The 27,499-nt window shown below is 47.0% G+C and overlaps 1 protein-coding gene across 1 annotated transcript; it reads left to right on the top strand.

The window, feature by feature from the left end:
* Positions 1-6,040: 6,040 nt before the first annotated feature.
* On the top strand, positions 6,041-25,380 carry EIF2B5 (eukaryotic translation initiation factor 2B subunit epsilon). The gene is made up of 16 exons (XM_071566369.1): positions 6,041-6,225; positions 7,376-7,500; positions 8,408-8,593; positions 8,676-8,853; positions 10,078-10,158; positions 10,884-10,961; positions 11,042-11,354; positions 11,979-12,124; positions 12,425-12,563; positions 13,169-13,267; positions 13,884-13,991; positions 14,862-14,952; positions 15,707-15,830; positions 20,814-20,939; positions 22,438-22,548; positions 23,618-25,380. The coding sequence occupies exons 1-16, from the start codon at positions 6,073-6,075 to the stop codon at positions 23,681-23,683; spliced, it is 2,124 nt and encodes a 707-aa protein (XP_071422470.1). The 5' UTR covers positions 6,041-6,072; the 3' UTR covers positions 23,684-25,380.
* Positions 25,381-27,499: the final 2,119 nt, after the last annotated feature.

The raw sequence follows: 27,499 nt of genomic DNA on the forward strand, positions 1-27,499 counted from the left end.
AGAAGCCTTTCAGGCTGAAAGTTCTCATAAATGTGCCTTTCCTGTGGAGCTCCAGGCTCGCAGGGAAGGAAGGGTTAAAGGAAACATGTCCTCTCTGAACAGGGCCCTTGCAGGAAAGACAGTGATCAGAGCACAGATAGCTGTGCCTTGATCAAAGCTCCCACTCACTTCTGGCAGACCAGGCAGTGGGAAACAGAGCTGCCTCCTTCATGAAATGACGCATCTGGTGCTGGCAGCAGGGAGAAGGCAAAGGGATGGAGAACTCCTCCTCCAGCATCTTCTCCAGCCAGGGCTGGGACTGCTCTGGGAGGGAAAGCTGCAAGAGCCCTTTTCCTCCTCTGGGACCAGATGAGAGATGAGGACTTATCCTGCCCTTGCACATAAGAGGAACATTTCCATCTCAGCAAGGGAGCAGGAACAGAGCAATTCCTGCTGCTGCCTGCTCTGTTTTGGTGGCATAAGGCCGCTGGGTGTGAGGGTGTGGAGGGGTAGGTTGGAGCCAGCTGGGGAGCTGGAAATGAGGCCCTGGGTCAGAGAATGGCCAGCCAGCCTTACAGGTATTTGCCCTGGCTCTTTAGAAATAGGGAGTTCCCTCCCTGCCTCTGGCAGCCCTGATTTGGCACGGTGGGGGTTCCCTTGTCATGACGCAGGTGACAACAGGTCCTGTCTCTGTACTTACTGCTCTGCAGTATCGCATTTCTCTGCCCATCTCCACAGTCCCAATGCTGTGGTTACTCAGCCCGACATCTTTTTCTCTCTGGCTCAGCCCACAGATCCCTTCCTGGCAGATATTAATGAAATCTCTCTGAGCTACCCTTACATACCTGTTGGGGAATGGCTGTTCCCAGCTTCTCTTCCTACAGGAATCCATATGTATCAGAGCTGGAAATGTGTTAGCTTAGAAAACAGGAGGCAGCTCTGCCTGTGCACCACTGAACTGGGAAAAATAATTTGTTCACAGGCTACACCCCATTTCACATGGCTCAGTGCAGAGCCAAATGGGAGCACAAAGCTGGGGGTAAACTCTGGACTAAGGTATGGTTTGAAGGCCAGGAGCCCCAAGGAAGGAGGTGTTACTAGTGCAGTAGTGGTGCAAAATGTTGCATGTGAATAAGGAACACAAAAAGGCTGTAGATCGATGAGTCTTTCTCAGGGAGAAAGATTCATGCTCAAGCAGTCTCTGTGTGACTGGGAGCACTGTCACTGTGACTGCTCCAGTGCTGTTCCCAAAGGGAAATGTGTTTTGCTCTTCAGACTTGAGCAGCTTCTGGGGTCATGCAGGGTGGGTGCCTCCAGGGACTGCCATCCCCAGGGCTGGAGCACATGCTAAGACCAGATGGCCACTGACTCATTTTCTACTCCCGGACAGAATGTCCCCACTGAGCTCACTGAAGAACCTGAGCCTGCCATGCCCAAAGCCTCGTCAGTTTCTGAGAGTGACCAGAGAGATGAATCAGCAAAGGATGGAGCCAGAGCATGAGCAGGGATAGTAGAAGAGAAGGACACAGGTGCTCCTGCATCTGCACCATGGTTACCTGGGCGAGACCATGTCTGTTAGATGGACATGAGCACCGTCCCTCTAGGACTGGTGTTTCTCCTCAGGAGAGCTGTTGGTGAGGGATTACAGAAGCAGTGTCCTAAAGGATGCATCCCATAATACAGAATTCTTCCATAGAAATCTGGAAGTAGCTGTTGCTTGCTGAGGCCAGGGAGAGAGAAAAACCATTGCAAGGGGGAGAAGCTGGAGCAAGGCTTGTAAAGAAAGGGCTGGGAACTCAACTAAAATATCCAGGGCAGTATGGCTTATGGCTCAGTCTGCATCTGTGAGGCCAGAGCCTGGGACCAGGAAAAGCCACAGAAAAAAGTAAATTAGAGAGAAGTTGACTCTGTGACTTTGCTGTGCTTTCCCAGCCTCTCCTCTAATTTCAGGTTCCTGAGCTCCAGGTAGGGCTGGTCAGTGGCAGACAGACTGTCACATGGAAGTCCCTTCTCTAAGTAAGCAGTGGGGCACTTTTGCTGTCCCCTGTCTCTCCAGGGAGACCTGTGCCACTTGTGGAGAACCTTTTCAGCTTGGCATATCTGTGTGGTATCCAGTGGCACAGGATGAGCATTCACAAGCTCATCCACAAGCACTGCATTCTGCTCACTGTGAGTGTTCTGCTTCTTGCAAGGGGACCCCTCCAGTCCCATCTACATGTTCTGGTAGCTGGGGGGGTGCTGGTGCAGTATTTGTCTCATTGCACATCCCACCTGGCACAGAGGCAACATGAAACACAAGCAGGCTGAGTAGAGGGAGTTGTGGCAGCCCAGAGCTCAGGCAGCAGGAATGTCTTCTCCCTGTTAGCAGATGAGTGATGTTGTGCCCAGCATCCCACTGATGGAAAGGACCACTAGAGAGTTCTGCAAGCAATGCCCCAGGGCAGCTGAAATCCGAAGGGGATGCAGACAGGGTTTTTGGCTTCCCTTATCAAGTCTGCCAACCCAGAAGCCAAGAGCAGAGAAAGCTCAGCAGTCCGTCTGGCAGAAACCCTCTGCTGAGAAGAACAGAAGAGGCCCAAATGAGCAAAGAGCAGAGGAATAGCCTGTGAGTCAGTGTCCCTGATGTCCCTGCTTGGCCAGAGCCCAGGGCGTGGGAGGGAGAGAGGCAGAAGGGTTGGGATGTAGAATCCATCTGGCTTTCATGTTTACTGACTTACTTCTGGTCTGTAGTTTTCTTTTTACCTGCAGGACTTGTTCAGTGCTCAGGTCAGTCTTGTGTCAGGCAGAGTCAATCAGGTGACCAAGAGGGCTGGACAAAATCCATATCCTGGCTGTTGCCTACCCCTTCTCCCAGGGGCAGGAGCTCTCTAAGGGACCTTAGTGCTGGCAGACCCCTCTCTATACCTGGTAAGTGAGTGTCAGCTGTCCTGGGTAAGTTCAGGACAGCCCAGACACCATGTCACAGGGTTCATGGTCTGCCCTGTCACCTCTGACACTGTGTGGGGATAGCCCCAAACAAACCAACCTCTCTGCCAGCATGAAATGGGCCAAGAAGAGATGAGTTTAGGCATTAATTCATTTCCTGACCTGAAGATGAGATGACAGAAGTCCCACAGCTCTTCTGAGGCACCCAAGGATTCTCCAAGGGCATCAGAGCTGCTGGCCACCAGGCAAGACATGAGGGGAAATAAGCCTTGTGTTAGGCACATGGTTCCTCCATGCAGACTTCCTGTGATTCTACTTGTTACAAGTGTCACCAGCCTGGGGATCCTTTGGTCCCACTCAGTCCTCTTCAATGTGGAGCCCCAAAGCTGCTTAAAGTAGGACCAAATCTGGAGCTACCTGCCAAGGCTTAGCAATGCCTCGTGGGCCATTGTCTATGCAGAAGGAAAAGCCAGGGAACAAACAAATGCTCAGTGAGAACAACAAATAGAAAAGACAGAAGGGTTAAAAACATAGGAACACAGACCAGGAAGATTCCCCAGAAAGCAGAGCATCCCCCACAGGCTCATCATTCCCAGAGTTTGGTATATGCTCCATCCAGGGATACCTGAAGAGGAGGGAGCAAGGAAATGTCGCAGTCTCTGGATCTTCCCACTCCACTGCCATTGCCCAACCACTGTTGCATACTGGGATTGATAGACTTCTGGCCTAACTCAGTTCAATCTCATTTCAATTTTCATGAGCTAATTTCAATTTTAAAAGCTCCACTGGAATTATATGGCTTTCAGAAAATATTTGGCCTGGGTGCTACTTGCATGGAAGTTCCCATGAAACCAAAGGGAAATGTGTGTGCAAAGCCTGAGGAACATTTATCAAGCTGATTTTGAGTTCAGTTCATTAGCAATTACCTTGATTTGTCTTCCTCTGTACTTGCCAATTTACCAGGGCAACGTCTTGGAAACTTGCCTCACTTGGATAGAGCACAGGATGTAATTAGCCAGATAATCTGCTGATTCCCCTGTCAACCTCTCTGTGCCCGCTCCCAACACGGCCACTGGCTGTGTAGGCTGGATCAGACCTGATTTCTGGTGCTGTTTATGCACTTAGTGCTACACAGGCAGGAACCAAGATGCTGTCCTGCCCTCGGGCAATGACAAATCCACCTCTTGGATCACTCCTCAAGCCGTAACCCCTGCGCTGAAACCATCTGGAAACTTTTCTTCCAGGGTTAGCTTCTTTGCTGAGGCAACAGGATTCCCAAGGGTACGTGGGTATCTACTTTTGAAAAGGACAGGGGTGATTTATTTCCCATGGGCAGTTCATTTCTATTTCCTTGTTGTGTCCATCCTTGCTGCTTTATGCCAAAACACCAGCTAAGGTCAAGCAGCTCAGCCGCAAGGTGCGGCACAGCAAGGGCTCAGTCACAAGTCACTGGGTGCAGATGGCACCATGCAAGTGATGCCTGAACATTTTAACAGCTAAGGGAAATTTCAGGGAATGCCCAGTGCTGCAGAGTCCTTCAGGAGACAGAGGAGACTTTGTTTTCTACTGCATCAGTCCTGAACCTGCAATTCACCCAGCGGGGAGGAATGCTGCATGTTGCATGTTACAGTCTTCTCCCCCTCACCAGAGACTCCTCAGCACTGCCACAGGGGCTGTACGTGCTGCCCGACACTGGGACAGTGCTGTAGGTTTGTGATTGAGTGGTGCCTCCTTAAGTTCCTCTTCACCAGGATGGAAAGTCCATACTGTGTGACTTGGGCTGATAAGCCCATGCCACCTTCCGCCCTGGAAAGGGGCCCAGCTGCAGAGGTGGCAGTACCAGTGCCCTGCGTTTCTCTCTCGGATTGCAGCTGAACTGTGTGTCAGGTCCTTGAGTCTCTGGCTGGTCACTCAGTATCAGATGACAGCAGTGAGGACCAGAGCAGGGTGTCACAGTGAGCCAGTTTATAGGCAGCAAGAATCCAGGAGAGGCTGGTGAGGTGACAGAGCAGGGGCTGTGACTTCCAGTCCCACGTGGGGAGGGGCAGAAGTGTGACAACAGGACAGGGCAAAGAGCACCAGGTCCTGAAGCACCCAGCGCTGGGAAGGGCCTTCCTGCTGCCATCCCATGAGTCGTTCCCTGGGGAGTCTCTCAGCCTGTTTCCCTGGGTTTGGACACAGGGGTTATCACACAGCTTCCCCTCGATGACAAACGAGCAGAGCAGCACAGAGAGGCAGCAGAGAAGGGACTCGGCCGTGGGCACCTTATCGCTGCCGAGGTCTGTATGTGCCTGATCCCCTTCTGAGGGCCAGGATATATAAATTAGCTCAGTTGGTTAAAATTTGGTTGTCATAATGCCAAGGTCATGGGTTCAACCCCTATGTGGGCCATTGACTTAAGAGTTGGACTCAATGGTCCTTGTGGTCCCTTCCAACTCAGAATAGTCCTTGATTCTGTGAAGCACTTTAGGAGAGACAAAGAGACCTGAGCGCGGGCAGCGCCTGGGCTGGGGCAGGAGTGGCAGGAGGGGATCAGGATCCCTGGAACTGGCAGTGTCTGAGCAGGGACGCGGCCAGACACCATCACTGCAGCATCCCAAGCCGGGGTGCTTCACCAAGGCAAATGTCACCCTCATCCCAGAAAACACATCTTCTTTCCTCCCCTCCGCTCTAAAAGGATCTCTGAGTGGGCTCCGAGGGCCCCTCTGGGGGCTGTGGGGTTTAGGGGCAACTCCTCGCTGTGTGAGCTGTTCTCCATCCCCTTCGCAGCAGCAGCAGCGCCGGGACACGGGGCACAGACGCTGCACTGGCAGGAGGTGAGCCAGGAAAACATCGCTGCTCCCCAGACGCGACACCGCCGGGTCGCACCAAAGCACAGCCCCGAGGCCACCTGCGGGTGTCTGTGGGGTCCCGCCGTGCCCGGCCATGGCAGGAGCTGCGCTGCTCTCCCGCCGCTGCCTCATCGGGGCACAGCGATAAGACGCCTCTCCCCTTTCCCGAGGCCCCGCCACGGCGGGACTTGGCGGTGGGGGCGCTGCGGGAGGACGGAGGGCGGGGGACAGGCAGCTCCTCCCGCCCCGCCCCTCCCCGCGCTGTTTGTCCCCGCCGGGCTCCCGTCGCCCCTCCTGGCGCGGGCGGAAGCGGAAACGGCGGCGGCCGCGTGCGGAGATGGCGGCCCGCGGCACGGCGCGGCGCGGGGCGGGCGCGGGGGCTGCCCGAGGGCCCGACCCGCAGGACGAGCCGCCGCCGCCGCTCCAGGCCGTGCTCGTCGCCGACAGCTTCAACCGCCGCTTCTTCCCGATCTCCAAGGACCGGCCGCGGGTGAGGAATCCCACCCTGGGTGCTGTCACCGGTGCCTTCGGGGCCGCCCGTCCCGGTGTGCCCCGTGCGTGGGGGGCCGGGGCGGGCAGGGGTCTGGCGAGAGGGCGAGTGCTCGCCCCGGGCTGAGTCGGGAGGAGGCGGCGAGGCCCCCCGGCTGGGCAGCCCCCGGCGCCGCTTTCCGCGCCTCCCCCCGCGCTGCGGAACCTCTGACTGTTCTCCTCGATAAGAGTTTGTATGAGAGCCTGTGAGAGTTTGTGTAACAGTCTGTAAGAGTTCGTAGCCTCCGCTGGAGGGGCAGCGAGGATCTGTCTGGTCGCTGCTCGCCTCCATCTGGCGCCGCGCTGCTTCCCATCTGCGGCTGTTGCGGGAGCGGCAGCGGGTTCGAACGGGCTTATTTCGGATAAAGAAACAAGTTCTTGGTCCTTGTCAGCAGTAATGGGTGAAAGGATATAGCCAAAAAAAGCTGGATGGGGAAAGCACTTTAATTGTCCATCTCGGAAGGCTGTGTGTTGAAGGAGCACAAAAAGCTTCTGGAAAATTTAGGTCTGAGTAATTATCTTGCCTCGTTTGCTGGTTAAATGTCTTTGGTGTTTGTAATTATACACGCGAGGTCAGGCCTGAAACAAAGCAGCACCAAAAATGAACTAAAGAGTAGTATGAGATCACTCAGTTGTGAATCAGTAACTCAGTTTAGAAGTGTGAATTGAATCTTGAGTCAAGAGAGTATACTCGCTTTGCTTTAGGTTGGGGTTTTCCCCCATGTTTAATTGTGGACACTCATATTCCTGAGGCTTCATCATTCATGTCTGACAGGTTTTTCTTCAAGCAGTTAAAAGCCTGAGTCAGGGAATCAGCACTTTCAGTCTGTTTCATTTGAGTCTTCTTGAAGAGTTTTCTGTGATAACTTCACTTTTTTATGCCTTCCTCTCTGAGCTGAGGATCTGCCCCTATGGAAGATCAGAAATTAACTCTTACTGTTTATATCAACTCTAAAAGACCTTTATAAAAGGTGACAGAGCTGTTACTGGTGTTAAGTTTCTGGTACAACTGATGATATTATATCCTAAAGTTGTAAGGGGCTGTTGCTGGTGTTGGGATAAAAGTGTTTGTTCAGCTATTTATATGCTTTTTGGTTTGGGTTTTTTTTCAGGCTCTTTTACCTATGGCAAATGTGGCCATGATTGACTATACCCTGGAGTTCCTCACAGCTACTGGAGTGGAAGAAACCTTTGTTTTCTGCTGTTGGAAGTCAGCTGAGATAAAAGAGCATTTACAGTAAGAATCTCTTTGTCTTTTTAGCTTTATCATGGAAGAATTCTTCTGTCCTCCAACAAGCCTCGAAGGTCTCACTGATCCTGCTGAGGAAAACTGAAAGAGATGATCTCCCAGCCTATCTCAAAGAGCCCATTCTTGCTGTGTAGCAGGGTGGTTGTGCAGTTGTCCTGGGTTGAGCTGGCAAAATGCCAACTGCCCAATAGAGAATCAGTCTCCCTCCCCTTCCCAGCTGAGAAAAGGGAGAAAGGGGGAAACCCCCTCAAACTAGATTTAAACTTAAACTATATATATATTTATACAGAAAAGAGAAAATAAAGAGAAACTACAATATAACACACACTTACACAAGTTAGAAATAACAAGAAATAACTCCCCATCAAAGACAGATTCTATCACTTTAGATCTATAAGCACCCCAAAAGACACCAGCAAGAAACAGAAAATATAACAACAAAGTGTTTCTACTTCCCTGAACCCAAACAAAATGCAAGTAGCAGCAGCAGGGCCCACTCCAGCAAGACAGCAGCTGTGTCTTGCCTCTACTTCGGCCATGATGGAACTGAGTGAACACCTCTTACTCCTGTATTCATATCTCAGGTTTGTGTCATCTGGTATGATATATTTCTTTGGTTACTTAAGTCAGGTGATAGCTGTCCCTCCTGATCTATGTAGATTCTCTGAGCCTGCTAATTTCAGGCCTAGCTAAAACTACCACAGCAGTGTGTTAGGAATGTTGGGTGTTGTGTTGCTGTCCTGGTTCTCTGCTGTGTGCACATGAGTGTACCTAAGCCTGTCGCAGGGTCCTGCCTGCCTCCCCATACAGGTGTGGCATGCAATGGGGTACTGTGTGTCCTCTGTAGGAACAGCCTCTTTATGCCTTCCTGATGGTTGTTTTGTGCTCCTCGCAGGAAATCCAAGTGGTGCCGCCACACGTCTCCCAACACGGTGCGGTTTGTGACGTCGGACCTGTACCGCTCCCTCGGGGACGTGCTGCGGGACGTGGATGCCAAGTCCCTTGTTCGCTCCGACTTCATTCTTGTCACTGGGGATGTGGTGTCCAATTTCAACATATCCAAAGCCCTGGAAGAGCACAAGTAGGTGTCACTTGCCTGGTGTCCTGAGACTCTGGGCTGTAGCTCTGTGAACAGTGATCTGAGTTCTGCCCTTCTTTTTCAGGTTGCGTCGTAAGATGGAGAAGAATGTTTCTGTGATGACGATGATATTCAAGGAGTCCTCCCCTGGCCACCATGCCAGGTGCAAAGAGGATGACATTGTTATTGCTATGGACAGTGCCACGAACCGTGTCCTTCACTACCAGAGGACCCAGGGGCTGAAACGATTCCGCTTTCCTATGGTGCGTCTGGGACCTGATGGGTGGAAAAGGACTGTGGTAGTGAAGCAGCCCACCCAAGGAGTAGATCCTCCTTCAGTGAGGGCTGGGGAACTGTGCTTGCTGCCTCTCTTGGAGGAACAGGTGATAGGAAGTAACTCGTGGTAAACTGGCTTTTTTTTCTCCCCAACCTCTATCTGAGGCTTGGTGAAATCATGCTGAGACACACGTGTTTGGGACTCATTTCAGTTTGAGAATGGGGCACATATATTTCTCACAGTTCAGGTTTTACCCTTTATTTTCTATTCACCATGTGAAAGAAGAGAGGAAGATGATTCATGCTGCCACAGGTGCTCCCAAATTGCCATGCATATACCACTGTACACAGTCCATTTTCACAGAATGACAGAATAATTTAGAGCTCTGAGATCACTGAGCCAACCTTTGACTCATCGCCACCTTGTCATTTAGACCATGGCACTAAGTGCCACATGCAGTCATTTCTTGAACACCTCCAGGAATGGTGACTCCACCCACCACCCTGGGCAGTTCATTCCAGTGTTTAGCAACCCTTTCCTTTTTGAAGCATGTTAAGTCTGATGCAGTGGGGTGGAATAACAGTGGGTGCAACGGGTGGTGCCTGTTACCTAATAATGCAGTAAATGTCTGCAGAGGCACTTTCTCTGGTAAGATAAATGGACTGATTTCTTTTTTCAGCTCAGAACTACAGCTGTGATTGTATATTTTCATCCCCATATCAGTAATTGGGATGTTGTTTTATACTTTCAAGTGGAAGCAGAAATCACTGTAGGAAACAAAAAAAACAACCCCGAACAACAAAATAATTAAAAGAACCACCCAGCAGCACAAAACCAACTCACACCTTTAAAAATCCTCAGGGGGATTCCACAGGTGTGAGATATGAACATTGTATTTTGATCTATCACTGGTTTTTGTACATTGGTCGCTCCCAGAGACTAAGCTAAGGAGCCTCCTGGAGGAAAGATCGTAGTTGGAAGTGCAGGCTCTTTCTTGGAATGCTGCAGTGTGAGGGCAGGGACAGTCTCTGCTTACTGACCCTCAGCTCTTTGTGTGACCACGCTATGATGCTAAGGTTGGATCTAGTGTAGATTTCTCTGATCTTCAGAACTTAACTGGTTTAATAATACTGTCCCTGGCTTACAGAAGGCTTTTGGGGTCCAGTACTGTGTGAGTCACTTGGATCATCTGAATTTTTTCCTCTTTCAGAGTCTGTTCCAGAGCTCTATTGAGAACATTGAGGTGCGCCATGACTTGCTGGATTGTCATATCAGCATCTGCTCTCCACAGGTGAGCTCAGCCCTTCCAAGGGTCCAAAATTCAGTCTGCATTGCTCCCTTTGCTGCTGTGCAGGGGGGAACACGTGGCCTGAGTACTAGGTTTGGAAAAACAGAACTCTCAGTGAATGAGCTGAGAGCCTGAGGGTCATGTGGTGCTGTGCTGTGGAATGTATGGGTGCTCAGTCTGTATCTGGCATCCAACAGCTTTGAGCCCAGGCAGTGGATGTATCCAGAGACTGGCTGATTTGGCACAGAATTAAACTATTCCAGAAAATAAGCAATTTCAGTTTGGGTATAGTGACATCTGTGGAGTAGAGTTGATGGCTGTGCTGTGGAAAAGTGTCAATACTTGCAGTCTAGTACCATGTTAGGGTAACATTCAGGGTCATTCCAACTAAGCCTCACTAACATCTCTTCCACATCTAATAAAGCTTGTCTGCAGACTTCCCTTGGGAGTGAAACTACCAAGTGAGACTGGGTGGATTTTTTGGAAATGGTAAAGCAATGTTATGCCCCTTTTGAAAACCAGAATCTGTTGATGGATTCTGGCAGAGGAAGAGAGGGGAAGGTCAACATTCCTAGCAGAAGGAGTCAGCTTTATTCAAGGCAAGAGCCTCACTTTCCTATATTGTATAACTTGCCTCTCTGAGAACCACTCAACAGCCAATAATTACCTGGCTTCTCTGGCAATGTTTTCTCTAACTATAGTATTTCCTTATATTTTATTCCTGGCAGGTGGCTGAGCTGTTTACAGACAATTTTGACTACCAGACACGGGATGACTTTGTGCGTGGTCTCTTGGTGAATGAGGAGGTAAGGAGAGGGTTGTTACAAGGGAGGTCCTATTACCTTGCCTCAGAGAATCTCCTGACACACTCCTGCCTGTTTCCCAGGTCCTGGGTAACCAGATCCATATGCATGTAACAACAGAGGAGTATGGTGCTCATATATGCAACCTACTGATGTACGAGGCTGTGTGCTCCGACATCATCCGGCGCTGGGTTTATCCTCTGACTCCGGAGATGAACTTCACTGATGACAAGAACCAGAGTTACACCCACTCCAAACACAACATTTACCGAGGGGTGGATGTTAGTCTTGGCCACGGCAGCGTGCTGGAAGAGAACGTGCTCATCGGGCAGGGAACAGTCATTGGCAGCAACTGCTCCATCACGAACAGCGTTATTGGGCAGAACTGCAGGATTGGTGAGTCAGAATAGGGGATGGGCCAGCCTTGCCAGGCCAAGACACAGGTTGTTGGGGTTTAGTTCTTAATATGCATTCAACACTGAGAGAGGATGATAGGTAGAGAGTGATTGATTTCTAATGTGGAGAAAGGGGAAAACCTTGGTTTTCCCATAGGGGAAATAGATTAAAGTTTTCAGGGTACCATAATGAAGCTGGAAGGTCCTTCATACAAAATAATTGTTTCAGTAGTAGAGAGTGCTTGAACCCTACTGATCTAGAGCTACCACCCACCAACATTCTGCAAATGAGGGACATCTGTCCCTGTTTTTGGGAGGTGCTTGGTATTTCTTCCCAACTTTGACTGGATTTTCTACTTTTTTTTGTGGTTTGGCTGTATTTGTCCAAAACAGAGATGTCAGTTTTTACACTCAGCTGAAGATTCTGTAGAGAACAAACTTGTCTTTCAGCTTTGGGTAAGAATGGATGTAGGCCTCCAAGGCAAATTTTTCCCTGTCACCTAACATCCATCATGCATCATCAAGGGTGTTTGGATTCAATAAGATGCTTTCCAGTGGTGTCAGCAGTGTAGGAGAGCAGCAGACTCCCTTGCTCAACATATTTGTGCTTGGTGATGTATAACAGGTGATAAAGTCGTTTTGGACGGAGCTTTCCTGTGGGACAAAGTACACATAGCAGATAATGTGGAAATCCACCATTCTGTTGTCTGTGATGAGGCTGAAGTGAAGGAGAAAGTAAAGCTAAAGCCCCGCTGTGTCCTCTCTTCTCAGGTGAGCTGAGCTATATCTGTTCTGCTCTGTTCTTTCCTTGGCAGATTACTAAACTTGCACTAGACCATACCAGAATACAGGGCTGCTCCAAGCCTTTGTTCGAGTGTGGCTATGCTACTGCTCCCACCCTGTTGCTCCCTTTGTTTGGCTGGGGCAGTATGATACGGGATTTGGCAGTGCTGATGTTTTCAGTTACACTTGTTCATAACAGCCTGTCTGGAGCAGTTGTCCCTGCTGATGGAGGAACAAGGGGTCAGTCAGGGTGTTTTTTATATTAAGGTACGTTGCACGTATTTGCAGGTAGTTGTAGGTCCTGGCATCACGCTCTCTGAGGGCACAGTGATCTCTCTGCACCCCCCAGATGAAGAGGAAGAGGACGATGACCAGTTCAGTGATGATTCTGGTGTGAACAAGGAGGAGAGCAAAGTGAAACTGAAAGGTATGAGAGTCTCTGGTTCCATGTACTGACGCTCTGCAGTGGGTTTTGCCTTCCATGATCTTTTGGGGTCTTTCCCTCCCTCATTCTGCAGTGCCAGGCTGGAGCTCAGTGCTGCATTCAGCTTGTAACCTGTGTGTTTTCATCAGGGCAAGTAAGAATACTCAGCTCAAAGCTGGACAGTGTTATGTACCTTAGTACTTCAGCACTGAAATCTTTGGAGGCTCAGCTATTTTCCTTAAAGTAGGAACCTTGTAGGAAGCAATAAGATCAAGTTGGAAGACATGTTCAGTTCAAAGCAAATTGCAAGATGCTTGTCCTTGTACCTGGATTGTGTCCAAGGGCTTTTTCCTTGTGAAGTACTGTGTCTACAGTCTGGGTTTGTCAAGGGATCTGACCATGGTCTGCTGCATGCTGCTGCTGTAGGGAGGAGTACACTGGTCACTTGTCAAGGCAAGTGACAAGATAAAAGCTGAAATCTTTATGCATCTGCAGGAATCCCAACTCCCTGATGAAGGATATTCAGGGGCAGTAATGTGCAGGTTATACCAGTTTATTTCAGGTTTGCCAGTAAGCAGATCCTACTCTCTCTGCTGAATCTTTTTCAGGTTACAATAAAAAGGATGTGGGCTCAGAGGGCAGAGGCTATCTCTGGAAAGCAGATGACAATGAAGAGGATGAAGAAGAGCAGAGACAAAGCTTATGGGGTGAGGAAAAGTTTATTGTGGTCACCTGGGGTTGAACAGATGGACCTGTGTTGGTGAAACTGTCCAAGTGGGATGGTGATATTGTGTCTAGAGCAAGACCTGAGCTTTGTGAAGCAGATTGGCTCCAGGTAACACATATGTGGAGGCAAGGTGAGAGGTGAAAGCAAGTGATGGACCAGATTCTCTCTTGCTGTGCTCTGTGAAAGGTGTCTATTAGAGCTGTCTGTGCTGTGAATGCCACATTATGGAATACCAGGCCCTCCCTCAGAGGGCATATGCTTTGGCTATTCCGGGTGCTGCTGGCTTTCTTCCTGCTAGTGACAGTGTCTGCTGACATTGCTCCATTGTGAGTCAGCAGTCTGTGCAAAATGCATTTGCTTCTGTCCCTGTCCTTTGCTGTCTGCCTGCAGACTCCCAAAAAATCCCATTATCCTAGTGCCAGCTGCAGTGTTCCCTCTGCAGCAAATCTAATCATCTGGACCTGTAAACAGAAGCTTTCTTGCAAGGACAGATAGTTGCTGACTTGGTTGGGAAGTCCCTGGGACACCTGGTTTCTCATGCCTGTGACAGTTGCAGCTTTTGAGTGCTGAGTGCTGCATTTTCTCTTCTTCCTCAGGCCCAGCTATGCATTCAGAGGAAGAGAGCGAGTCAGACAGTGACCTGAGCATGGGCTCTGAGGAGCCAGACAGTCGGGCAGCGTCCCCTCAGCTGGATGACATCAAAGGTGAGAAATGGGCTGCTAAGAGCTGTGGTAACTCTGCAGATAATGCTGCTTTCTCTGGGTGTAGTGGAAAATGTACGGAGGTTTATAGTATGTTTTTTCCTGATTTCGTGTTCTGCATTTTCTAGAGAGTTCTTTAATATTCCCTGTATCACGGCTGTGTTAACCCAAGGCAGCCTAGGATGAGAAACTAGACAAAGATCCTTCATCTTCTCATTCCTGATCAGTGGGCCTTCATGAAAGAGACCTCCCTAAATTGTCTGTTTAAATAGCAGTGCCATTGCCTAAACTCAGAGACTGTGGGAAGGTCCAGCAGAGTTTCCCTGTGTGGACAGGTTACTGGTGTAATCGTGTTGGAGAATTCAATGTCCTTGTAGAAGCTGCCTCTTTTGACAGAGAAGATTTGGTTTTCTGTTTTCTTCTGTTAACCTTACCTGAATTTGAAAATGGTTCAAGCTAAATTGGAAAAAAAAAAAAAAAACCACAAAACTTTTGCATGTTGGAATATGTCCCCAAAGGAAATTAAACCAATAAATTTTAGGGTTGAATTCACATCTTTATTTCTGGGAACATAAGGTTTGTCTGAATAGGAAAGGCTAGATTGTGAAATTATAATAGCAGCTCTGCTCTAAAAGGTTGCAGAGGTAAATAGCTTTGTACTGGTTTCTGTGGATAGATTGATGATATCTAGTAGGTAGTGTCCTTTATTATATCCCACAAGTGTAGTTGCTGTGGTTTGTGTCAGATTGAGAACAAATAGACATCAGTGTCAGAATGTTTCCTTTGTTAAGGGCATCATTACTTCAGTAACGAGCAGTGTGATGAATCTGTGCTTTTCGCTTACCTCTAATTGCCTGTCCTTTCTTTCATTAGTTTTCCAGAATGAGGTTCTGGGTACTTTACAGAGGGGTGAAGAAGAAAACATTTCCTGTGACAACCTGGTCCTGGAAATCAACTCCCTCAAGTGAGTGTTCCCTTAGAGATGCTGTCCCTTATGCTGAATGGTTGGTTTTGACAGCAGACCTGTCGAAAGAAGAGGAGAAACCATGTGAATGCCCATGTTTGATTGTTAAACATTAATTTTATCAGTATAGAGTGTGAGAAAAGCAGTTTAGCTGAATGACAGCAGGAGTTGATGGAGAACACCAGCTGCATCTGTTGCATCCTTAGTGGCGAGGCTTTTCCTGCTCTGGTTCTGTAAGGAGAGATTGAATTGCTGTTAAGTAACTGTGGACTGAAGAGAACAAGCTAATTCTTGGCATGAGTGCCTGTGAGTTCATGCAGGGTCTGCTGCTCTGTGCATTGCAGCATTCAGCAGCTGTCTGCAGCTGGGGCTGTGCTGTGGCTTGTCCACACTGTTTTTACAGCAGGAAGTCTGGAATACATAATTGGAGTGCCTTTTACCTAGTGTTTCTCAAATCCAAACCTGTTGCCCTTCTTTTGTGCAAGAGCATTCTTACAGCACTCTGGTAAATGTGAGGGTGCTGTCCCTGCAGCAGCTTGTTCCACTGTGATAGCAGATTTTCAGGACTTGTGTCCTTATGCAGGTCTGCATAGTGCAAGGTGGTTTGATTGCCTAAATATTTGGAAAACCAACCAATCAAATACAAAAATCTGGAAGATGAAAATCAGATTTTTCTGCTGTATCTCTGTGAAGAGCCACAGGCAGCAGAGAGTGATAATGTGAAATGTTGAGAGGTTTGCCTTTTTCATCTTAGGTATGCATATAATATTGGCCTGAAGGAGATGATGCAGGTGCTCAGTAAAGTGATCCTGGAGTTCCCACTGCAGCAGCTGGATGCAAACCTGGACTCCCAAAACTATTTATCAGCGTTACTTCCTGTGAGTCCTGTTCCATTTGACTCTTCTTTGGCCTTGTCTAATAATGTGTGGCAGTCCCTTTGTGTGGCCCAGGTAGTTCCTGACTGAGAAGTCTCTGTTTAATCCTGAAGCCACTTGAACTTGAGTTCATGAGCCTCTTTGCCTTCTACAGAAGTAAAAGGGAACTGAAACTATTGTACCTGCTTGACAGAATTCAGCTAAGACTGTAGGTGTGGGAGCTCTATTTCAGCACCTGTTGTTGTTTCTGTTTCCTGTGTGAGATAGAAGGTCATTTCTTGTAGAAGAGAAAAGAGAAGGTCTGTTAGAGATGTCTTTACAGGCTTGTGTTCCAGGAACCCAGTTCCAATCCATCTTAAGCCCTGTCCTTGGGGCAGCAAGGAGCACTCCTCTCCCACTGGGATCCTTTCCAAGGTCTTACTTGTCTGCATACTGTAACTGGTGCCAATTTTTTTTTTCAGCTAAATGCAAACGCACAGTATTGTGATCTTCGTGCGAAGATAGTTCTGCTTTGTCTCCAGAGAGACGATTTGTATAATTGGATGAGACCAATTTCAATTTCCTGAACTTATGGGAGACAGAATAGGGTAGGATCTGGTCTAAAAAGCAGGCAGTCTTGTCTTGATGGTTTTGCTAATCCAAGCTGAAGTCATTGTAGTACTTTTGTCTCTTTGTTATAGCCCATTTATGTATTTGACTGTGCAAACTGCAGGTTACAAAGATGCTCTTTCAGAATGAATGGGTCTGACATGTGTTTGGGACAGAGTACTTCAATTGTTTTTAGGACTCGTTTTTTTCGGAGATTGAGTTTAAGATAAAGATTATGACTTCCTCATAATCCTTTCTCTGAGGAAGTGTGTACTTTCAATTGATGGGAAAGGGAGAAAAGCAAATTATCCTTTGTGTAGGTGTAAGCATGGTACTTAACACCTCGTGGACACGTGGAAATGCCTTCTGCAGGAAGCTGATTTGTTTATCAGATGGCTTAGTTAGATTTTGCTGTTCACTCTGTTTAAATTCTTTTTTCCCTTTGTTTTTTCAGACTGTTTTCTTGAATAGTATGTGGTGTCCTGGAAAAAAGATAATTAAAGGAGGATGACTGAAGAAAATGTTGGAGCAGGTGTTAAATTTTAAGTGGAAAACAGTTCATTTAGACAAAAGCTTGTGTGGAATTGGTAGCTGTGTAGGATGTTAGGGTTTTTATCCCAGGTGGATTATGGCATCTCTCTGTCTCCCAGGTTGGGCTCCTAATCAGGCCTGAGTGGAGCAGGAGAACTGCAGTACCCAATCAGAAGAGCTTCTAGTCTGGGATAAAAAATACAAATTCATGAAGTTCTGTGTCATTGCCCAAAAACCTCTAAGAAGCTAAAAACAGTGGAAGTATGTGAAGGCCTTACCTCTGAGTAACTTTGTCTATGTATATTTCATCAAAGGAAAGCTGATACTCATGTTCAACAGCAGAGACAGTGAATCAACTCACCTTTAGTGAGAAGCAATAATAATCTCAGATTCAGGGAAATCATACCCCATGTTATGGGCAGATGGAATTTCACAAGGCATGGCATTGTGTTGATTTATGAAACACAAATGATTCTTAGATTTATCAAAGAAAGCCAGGTATCACACCAATTGACGATCATGACAGCCAGTTTCTCCAGATGTTCCTGTGTACAGAACAACCAGGAAGTTTCTTAGAGAATCCTTCTCTGGGGCAGTCTGTGCCTCAGTCGTTGCCTTCACCATGTGCAGAATTGCTGCACTGGCTTTCTGCACTGCAGTCAGCAGGAGGGCAGTGTCCTGGTCAGGTACAATAATGTTCACTTGCACAGATGGTATTAGTCGCTGTTACAATAACACAATATGTTTGAGTTGAGATGTGCCTCTATTGGAGGTGGTGAACCAGCCTTCAAAGGCTTGTTAAACAGACCTTGCTGGTCTTCCAGGTCAGCAGCTTTGTGTATTTACCAGCAGTGGCTGGAAGAGACCAGTTCTTCAGCCAGCTAATTTACAGCATCTGAAACAGTGACTTTTCTGCAACTTGCAGTTCTTTACTTAATAAAAAGTACACTCCATTAATTTACTAATTCTTACTTACACCGTTTGAATCCCAAGCACTGACTTGATATAGGTTAGTACATAATGAAAGCACGTAGCTGAAGTGTGCAGCTCAGGCAGTAGTGGTGTTGGGCTGAGATCTGCTCATGATGGTGTAGATATGGCAGTGTTTTTCTGTATGAGGTGAGGGCTGGGTATCAGAAGCCCACTGAACCTTACAGGACTGTTTTATGTTTCTCACCCTCTTTGTTGCTCAACTCTGACCAAGAGAGGCTGAAGGGAGGTGGGTTATTGCTTGTGTAAAACTAATGGTAGAGCAGTCCCAGACAACTCAGGAGGGGAAACTGGAAATGCCATAGTTATGATGTATGGTTTGACTTGAAACCACAGTATGTGCTCTGAACTGCTGGCCCCTGAGCATGAAGCTCTCAAGTGTTGAAGCAGTTTTAGGAAACAAGCATCTGGTAAAGGATATGCCCATGGGTATTTTTTTCAGATGAAACATGGAGGTTTGAGAAATAGAGATATGCAGTTTGATATGTCAGAAGTCTTTTTCAGTTCTTGTACAAGTTGTAAAGCAGAGACCTTTCCTAGAACTATAGGCAGGGATTCTGTAACGTTGTGCAGGTGTACACAGCATGAGATAGTTTATTCAGGGACCAAGTGGATCTCTCACTGAAGCCATTTATGGTGATCAGCATAGATGCTGTTGTGGTATAACAGGTTGGAATTACAGTTTTGTCCCTCATGTCCTTGGTGTTTTGCATGTACATCATGATGGTGTTCTGTGCTGGAGGTAGGTGTAAAATAGTCTTGGTGTCAAGACTGTCCTTCTGACAAGAGAACTGGATCACAAGCTTCTTTGTGACCAAATTTGATGAAAGATGAAACAACCTGTCGGAGGAATTTGATTGCTTTCTCCAGACTGTAGATTGTTTTAAGGAGTTACTCAGGTAGAGTCACAGCCTTAAAAGTCCATAGGGCTCTCTGCCACGTACCTCTTCATGCATTTCATTTTTACTCAAATCCAAAATAATTACCAGCTTCTAATTCCCCAGTTCAGATTTTCATGAACTCCAAGAACATTCTGTCTGGTCATACATTCTTAGAGGGTGATTTGCTGGGCGCTCTGTGGACCTGAGCCCTCCTTTCCCCAGTTAGCACCAGTTATACTGCAGTGCATGTTCTCAACCTAAGATGGTATATTTTTTCTCCTTCTCTTTCCCAGGCACACTGAGTTAAGTCCTGGCATTGTGAGTGTTTATAGCTCTGCTTTTTTATAAATAACTTCCTTTCAGAAACTCAATAGCTTCTGTCGACAGAAGCATATTGCAAAGTGTTTCTGAGCCTGGAAGGAACTAAATTGTAGCTTTACTACATTTGGGGTGAAGATTCTGAAAGATAATAAAAGTTCAGGAGGTGGTTGTAGAGGAGGGGGAAGTGTTTAGGATTAAGCATTTTGCTAAAGGCTAAAATCCTTTCTGGAAATATGCCACAGAACTCTCATTGTTTTGTTGTGACTCTATGATGATGAGGATCATTCTGTGCTGTTCCTGTTGTTCCTTGTGCCAGTCGATGCACTACTATACAGATCAGTTTGTTTGTACTAATCCACTTCTTTGTGTCTGCTTGGGGCATGCAAATGCCAGCCTGGTCGCACAGCAAATGTGTCTGAAGAAGTGATGGAGTGTAGTACCATGGAGTAGATGAGCACTGTTTCCTAGCCTGGATTACCTCCATGGCCTCTGCTGTGTGTCCTGGAGCTCTCCTTGTGGCAGGGCCTGTTAACAACTGTCCTGTACAGAATAATGCTGGTTAACCCTTAATGTGAGTGACTCAGATCTTCTTGGTCACACCCCAAGCCCTTGTGAATTACCTGTTTCCCTTCAAAACAGACCAGATGTGTTCTGTAAGGAGACACTGCTGAAGGCACAGCAAAACAGTGTATTTGTACAGGTGTGCTAGGGGTGTACTTCCAGGATCATCTGCTGTTGAATTACTCCATTTAAAAAGATGTGTAACTGATATAATTTTCTGCAATGCTCCAATGCAGAATTTTGGTACCTTACCTGAGTTCTGATACCTTTTAAAATTGCTATAGACAGGGATCTAAGTATTACCTCCTGTTCCAGATTCAGGTCAGTCTGTTCTGCTTTACAGAGCTCCCTGCTGCTTCCCAGAAATGTACAAGTGAAAGAGCTGTGGGGGACTTAGACAGAAATGTTGTTTGAAGAGGCAGCACCAAAATCATTAAACTTAAGGCTTCATAAAAATAAGGCTTGGAGGAGAGAACTGAGATCAGCTAATAGCATAACTACTGATTGTTCTTCACCCTTCCAGCCCGTTCCCTGCAGCAAACTCCAGGTTCCAAACAAGCCTCTAGGCACACAGCAAATGTGTGACTTGCACTTCGGGGCTGCTCTGCTGTGTTCCTTTTTTAGGGGTAGCTGTTTTTCACTATTCACTTCCACTCAACTGATAATTATCCTGGCACTGTGTTTTTCTGTATTTTTTTGTTTATTCTTCTGCTTTGAAGGAAGATTTCACTGAAATGTCAAATGCTCTGTGGGGAGAAGCTTTGAGCAGCATGTATGTATCTCTCCTTATTGGCTGTGAAGTGGTTCTCTTTAAATACCAGACTCCACTGAACACATTTATTGTGATGGTCTGGTATGCCATCCAGAGAGGCAAAACCAAGAAAGCTTAGGGTTGTTCTCAAAGCTGCTTCATAAAGCATGCCCTGTCTGCATGTGTGAGACTTAATAGCATCTGTTTCATGGACAAGAGTGGGGTAAATATATGATGTGGTCAGCTAAATAGTTTCTTAAAACGCTTCCCTGGGCCAATGATTAGTGCAGCAGAGCTGAGAAACAGGGCTGAGTGCACCCATCCCTCTCAGCTCAGGAGCTCTTCTGTGTTTTCCCCCTGCAGCTGCTGAAGAACTGGACCCCGTTGTTTAAGAACTACATAAAACGGGCGTCAGATCACTTGAATGCCTTATGTGCCATTGAGGAATTCTTCCTGGAACATGACAGTCTCTGCACATCAATAGCTAAAGTGAGTATCTGCTCCCAAATCGGAGCACCTGTTTTTGCTGGATTCATGGTGAAATGCATCCTATTTGCATCATCGGCTTGTCTGCTTTAGAGGAGAGAATTTTGGGGTCCCAGTGGAGAGGGCATGTGGAAAATCCATCTGTAACAATTTCTTAAAAAAAAAAAATTCTGTGTCTGCCTGTGCCTCTGAGGGAGCACAGCTGAGGGTGAGTGTTAATTACCAGCCTGCAGGGAGCTGTTATTTTGCAGCCTCCAACCTCGATGCCGTTGTTGGTGTGACACGGGAAGAGGCAAGGCCAGAGCTTTGCTTTAGGAGGAGCTTTACTTCATTTGTCTCTCTGGGATCTAACTACTAAATGGTTTATCCTACTTTAGAGCACAAAACAAGCAAAGCTGAGAATAAAAGATTTGTTTCAGGCTGAGCTAGTCAGGAAAGTAAGCATAAAGGGAAGCTGACTTGGCTTATTACCCGTCTCTGTGCTTCTGAGAGTTTTCAGTATATTCCTCCTCACCTGCCTTCACAAGTATTTTGTCCCTGCATTCTTTCTGCCCTATCACATGGAGAGCACTTGACTTGGATTGCAAGTCTTTCCTTTACCAGACACAGAAAACCCCTGTCTTTTTTGGAAGAGCTCTTCTGGAGCCTGCTTAACTCTTGGTTCCTCAAGAAAGAGTAATCCTAACTTCTGCTACCAGTGCTTCTGGCTGATGGCAAACCACTTAGGACTGGAGCCAAAAGCCTTCAGTTTGGTGAGCCAAATGTCCTTGAATTACAGCGATTGTTTGGCATATGTCCATTGTTCTAGGGGCCTGGGTTTCCCTGGAGGCTGGGAATTGAAGTGACACTTTATATTTGGAGTTGGCAGCCAGCTTTGTTAGTGCTCTGCTGCAGGGAGGCTGACTGCAAAGTGCCTGCTCTGCCTGAGCACAAAGGCACCCTGAGAAAGCCTGACTGTGTCTCCTCCTCACTCAAGGGGCAGGGGCTTGAGCTTGAGCTGATGAATGACCAATTGCTTTGACACCTGCCATGAGGAACTGCTAAGAGAGAGCTGGCAGGAGGATGGAGTCTGGGGCAGAGCTGAGTAGGTTCATGCTCTTGTGCACGTGTCCCCATTGTGTTTATGTGGCCCTCATCAGCTGTTAGATCTGCTTTGGGGAAGGGTTTGAGTTGCTTTAAAAAGAGAACTTAAGTAACATCTTAAACTGACATTCTCTGTTGCCCAGTGTTGCCCACAGCCCTCATACCCATCATCCACAGAGCTGAAGCTGGTGGGGCTGAAACTTTGACTCCTTATGTGCCAAGCATTTAACTGTCAGGAACATAAGGCTTGGTAGGAGAAGCACAGTTATTTTTAACAGTAAAAGCAAAATGAAGCAGACTGAGTGCCTTCTGTTGAAGATGTAGCTGAGACAAAATTACGTGCAAACTTTGTACTTGGACATAAACTAGTCCTAAAAGAGTTTTTAGAAAGCCGGTTGCTCTTTTCCAATTGATGCAGGTGTTGATGACATTTTACCAGCTGGAAATTCTGGACGAAGATGTAATTCTCAATTGGTTCTCTTTGCGGGACACATCTGACAAGGGAAAGCAGCTTCGTAAAAACCAGCGGGTAAGTCCCAAAGGTGTTTGGAGAGGTCGGGCAGGGGGAGAGAGACAGCAGCTGCTGAATGAAACTTTAAGTGCAGTTAGATGCCACTGTCATCTTCTGTGGAGCAGCTGTCATTACATGGTAGGCCAAGAAACACACCAGTGCATTGAATGCTGAGCAACACAACTTTGTTCTCCAGAACAGACCTTTCTGTGCATTCTGCCACAATCTTCCTGTTTGGATGAGGAATGGATGTACTAGGAGGATTGTCTTTGGTGGGCTCCCTGTAGCATGAGGCCAGCACTTACTGGAGTAGCAACACAGCTTCTCTAAGCCAACACCCATTTGAAATGGGCTTTAGGCCAATGCCCTGTGTGCTGGCCCCATGCAATTCCTTTGAAGCTTTCATTCCTGGCTCACTAGTCCCTTCGCATATATTTCTAAGTATTTGCTGTACTGAGTGGTTTCATTTGGCTTCTGTTTCAAGGAGCATATAAACTTCCCTCCCCCATCAGGCAGAACTTTGTGCTGCAGTTTGGCTGAGCCCTGTTCCAGTCCTCCTCCCTGCATCTGGAAGAGCAGCAGAGTTGAAAAAGCCATCTCTGAAGTACAGCTTTGTTTAAAACTTTTGCAAAGTCAGCTTAGTGTAGGTCAGCGGTGCTTTCAGCTGCTTCTTCAAGCCCAGTTTAAAGGTAAAATGAACTGCTTTTTTAATAGCAGTTTCTCAGGGAGTAGTTTTTTTCCCAGCAGAGTTTTCTTAATATATCTTACCTAAGGTGCAGCTGTCATCCCTTTGCCTTCAAGCTCTGAAAAAGTCTGAAACTTCTGTCTTTTTGCTGAGGATTGTGGGAATTGTCTGACTGGTGGAATCTCCCTCGGGAATATAATCAATCTGCTGCATTTGTCTGTGGCATCCCAGTTGTTTTTCACCTAAGTCTCTCTCCCTCAATCAGTGTCAGTTTCTGTGTCTCCTGGAAGCACTTTCTCTTGTGCATGATAGTGATGATCATTCACACAGTGTATTTGTTGAACATTCCCAGCATCTCTTTGGTGTCAGTTGTTACCCAATTATGTTTCATTCTTTCTGCAGCTCCAGAAGTTTATCCAGTGGCTGGAGGAGGCAGAGGAAGAGTCGTCTGACGGCGACCAAGACTGACATGGTGGCTCAGCGTGAGAAAAGGCTCTCACTGCCTTTCTGGGCCAAGTGGGCAGGGCAAGATCAATGCCAGTGCATGGTGTGTGGATGTGGGGCCTGACATCAAAGTGACTGACAATCCCATCATTAATTCAGTTGTGTGTTCCCAGCTTTGCCACTCCCCTCCCTCATTTGCACCTTACGTTGCAACTCAGTGTAAAAACCATAAGGGAAAAGCAGGAGGTGGTGATACCTAAAATCCCTCTGGAGTCTGGATATGATAGACTATAAGCTATCTTTTGGAGGTCCTTGTTACTTATACAAAGGGAGCGAGGAGATACAAATGCATATGATGCCCTTGTAGATCTAACCATCAGGGTTATGGAAGAATATGGTCATACAGCTAAGGTATTTGGAGCCATTGTTACTTTTGGAGCTGAGAGAACTCCTGCTGAAGGGACACTGGCAAGGTTGGTGAGTAAGAGCACGTGGATCAGGATCTGGAGTGCAGGACTGGGGCTCAGGAGTTCTGGTGCCTGGAGAAGATGCAGTTAGTTGTCTGAGGATGCCCAAGGCATTTTGCAGCCTAGAAGGCACTTCTGTGATCTTTCCAAAAGGGAAAATCTTTTGCCATCTGCCATGCTAGGATCTAACACAAAGGTTGCACAGTGGAGTTGGTAAAACCATGTGTTTCCCCTGCTGTAGAGCTGGGGATGGTGTGTGCTCAGCTCCCCTGGCAGGGTTGGCTAATGATGGACGTGCGCTGGCTGGTGAAATGCTGTGCAGGTCGACACATCTTACATGTGATCTGTCTTCTGTGCACCCCAGCCTAGCAGACATGTTTTAGAGAACTGTCTGTTTCTCTTATCTTTTTTTTCAAAAGGGAGCAGAGGTGCCTGGCTCCTCCTGCTGCACCAACTACACTCATGTTTTGCTCTGAGGGCCCTGACTGCACCGGCTGTTTTGAGGAGGGTGCAAATTCTAAATTCTGCTCCAGTGTGGAAAGGAGTGAATGGTATTTCCTTCAACAGCACGTGGTCTGTGTATCCACATGATTTCAGTTACACAAGCTTGCTTACTTCATGTCCTTTTATTTATTTGAAACTTCCCTTCCCTCAAACAGCAGGGAAAGTGCTGCAAACCCACTGTGAAGTTCTGCAGCTGCAGAGCAGCTCGGCAGGCAGCAGGGAGCGAGTGTGCCTCTGGCACTTTGTTGCCAGTACAGACAATGTGTGGCAGCAGTAAGGCCTTTAAGAACAGCTGTCTTGGAGTTGTCCCTGTGCTGTGTTCATCCCTGCTCACAAAGAAGAGAGTGAGAAGGACACAGCAAGCACCAGCTTGTCTTAGGTGGGTTATTTGTTGGATCTGCTGACCTTGCCTCTGCCCCTTCAGGAGGAGCATGGAATAAATACTTTGCGGGGGGAAATGCACTGGAGCTGCCCACTCAGGATATCTACTTGGCCGTTCCGTGGTGCCACAGGTGTCAGTGAGAGGACAGCATTGGATGCTGGAGACCAGGCATACTGCCTCTTAAAAACTGAAGTTCAGGCAGGGCGATCTTGTGCACTCACACTATCAGTTGCCAGGATTGTGCATAAATGTCCTTGTTTTCTGACATTACAAACTCAGTCTTGTAAATGTTGGGGAAATGGTATGAATTTCCTGTATCTGCCAATATTTAATTCAGGGAGCAAATAAAAACTATCCTGGTGTTACCAGCTTGTTTGCTTTTTCTTGACATGGAATTTTGGTACATGGCTGAGCAGGGCTTCACATGTAAGTTAAGTAATTCATTGGTAGTTTCTCCTGAAGGGATTTTAAGCCCACATTAGGCAGGTAGGAAGTCAGCACAGCATTGAATTGGTGAAAGTGTTCAGTGATAATTTATGTTTACAACTACAGAACAGTTTATTAAAACTTCTGAACTTAAAATCCTGAAATGGGTGAGGTTTGGTTTTGTACAGGATTATGTTGCGAAGATGAACTCTACATCCGGTGAAACCTGATATTCTTTGTCATTATGGGAATTAGTGGGAATGCTGGATGATAGGCACTGCATTGTACCCTCGTGGTGCTGTGGAATAGGAGCTGACAACTATGACGCTCCCAGTAAAACCATTTACAAACCGGCGGCAAGACTTGGTAATTTTAATCTCTTTGGACATCCTAAGTATTTTTTTCCTTTTGCAATGTAAAGATGCCTTAAAAATTAATGTAATGTGTAATGCTGTAAATAGCTCAGTTTTGCCAGAAGTTCTTGATTCTTTGTGCCAAGTAACAATTCTACTTTTGTTTTTTCCACATTCCTTCCTCCTTTGCTCCAACATCTTCATGGTATGAGCTGCTTTCTTACCCTTGGGTTAAGAGCCAAGGGGAAAATTGCTCTATGGCCATGTGTCTTTATCCTTCAGGCCACAGTGGTGTGCGTGGTGGGGTGGTTTTACAGATGCCAAGAATACAGTAGCAAAAAGGACACAAATGAGGACACTTGATGCTCTCCAAGGTGGAGTTCTGGCATGGTGCAGCATCAGTATGGGCAGGTATGTGTGCTTTTTAAGGGAGCATCGATTGCATTGCTTAAGTGCAGGGTGGGATTGATGCTTTCTGTTGCTTTCAGTCAAGACTTTCTTTGGTTGGAAGACAAAATGCCTTTGAGAGCAACCTTGAATGTGCAATCATTGCTACCCATCTTTTTGAGCAAATTAAGCAGTATTTGTATTTTTTTACTAAGGCTGTAGTAGTCAACTTGTCTGACTTCCATTCTGGGATGGATGGATAGATGGATGGATGGATGTCACCTAGTTTCTGTATCAAGCCCATAACTTCAGTAAACAATAGCGAGCCTTTTAGAAGAACATAATAGTTTTGTGCTGCTTAAAGGTGTCAGTGATGGAACTTAAATACATCCACCTCTGCTTTTGGCTGTTCTGAGGTGCACTAAAATGTCTGGAGCCTGTTTACTCTGTAAAGAGAAGCAATGCTATCAATGTTGCAGTTGTTAAATTGCAATAATTGCAAAAGTAAGCCAACAGGCAGTTCAGAAACTCTTCCTTGACCTGGAGTGCACAATCCCCTACCTGCTAATTTCTTTGGCTCTGTGTTCCCAACTTTCATTCATTCAGTGAGTCATACAGCACAAGGCCTCTGTGAGCAGTTAAATCGATCTAGCATTGAGTCTATTAAAATATTTGGCCTGTTTTAAAAGAAAAAGCAGCTGTAACAATGAGATTTCATCTACTACTACCCAGTGGGGGGTGTGGTGCCCGTCCTCCGGGCTGCAGGTGCTCCCCTGGGAGCTCCTTGCTACAGAAAATCGCCCTTTTGATAAGAGAGGTATCTAATGGGTAGGATGAAGGCTCCAAGGTGCATCCACAGCTGTGTTGGGAGGTGGGCAAGGGAGCGGCTCTGCCAGGGGCTGACTAGGATTCTTTTACATGTGCCTGCTTTGGGGACAGGGAGGTGTAAAAAGACTTTCAGATTAGTTCTGTCGGGGTTGACACAGGAAGAAGTACCTTAAACTAAACTTTTCCATTCCTGACCTGGATTCTTCTTTCAAGGTATACCAGCTTTTACCACAGAGCTCCAAGCATGAGGAAGTGACAATTTTCTAAGAGCTGATGTGGAAACATGGGAGAGCCTTATACCAATTACAACTCCTGCTTACCTGAAGACTTCCCGTGAATATTTTTATTTTCAGTTTAATGTCAGGTTCTTCACCCAGTCTAGCAGTGCTGCCCAGGTAATTGCTAGCATGCCTGTAGGACGCTTTAATGCAGGAGGAGGCTGTTTAGCTCAGCCTGCCTGCCAGCTTGAGGAGTTTGGCTCTGTTCCCCATAG

The sequence above is a fragment of the Pithys albifrons genome, chromosome 11 (genome assembly GCF_047495875.1).
Source record: "Pithys albifrons albifrons isolate INPA30051 chromosome 11, PitAlb_v1, whole genome shotgun sequence".
In the NCBI taxonomy this organism is placed as follows: domain Eukaryota; kingdom Metazoa; phylum Chordata; class Aves; order Passeriformes; family Thamnophilidae; genus Pithys; species Pithys albifrons.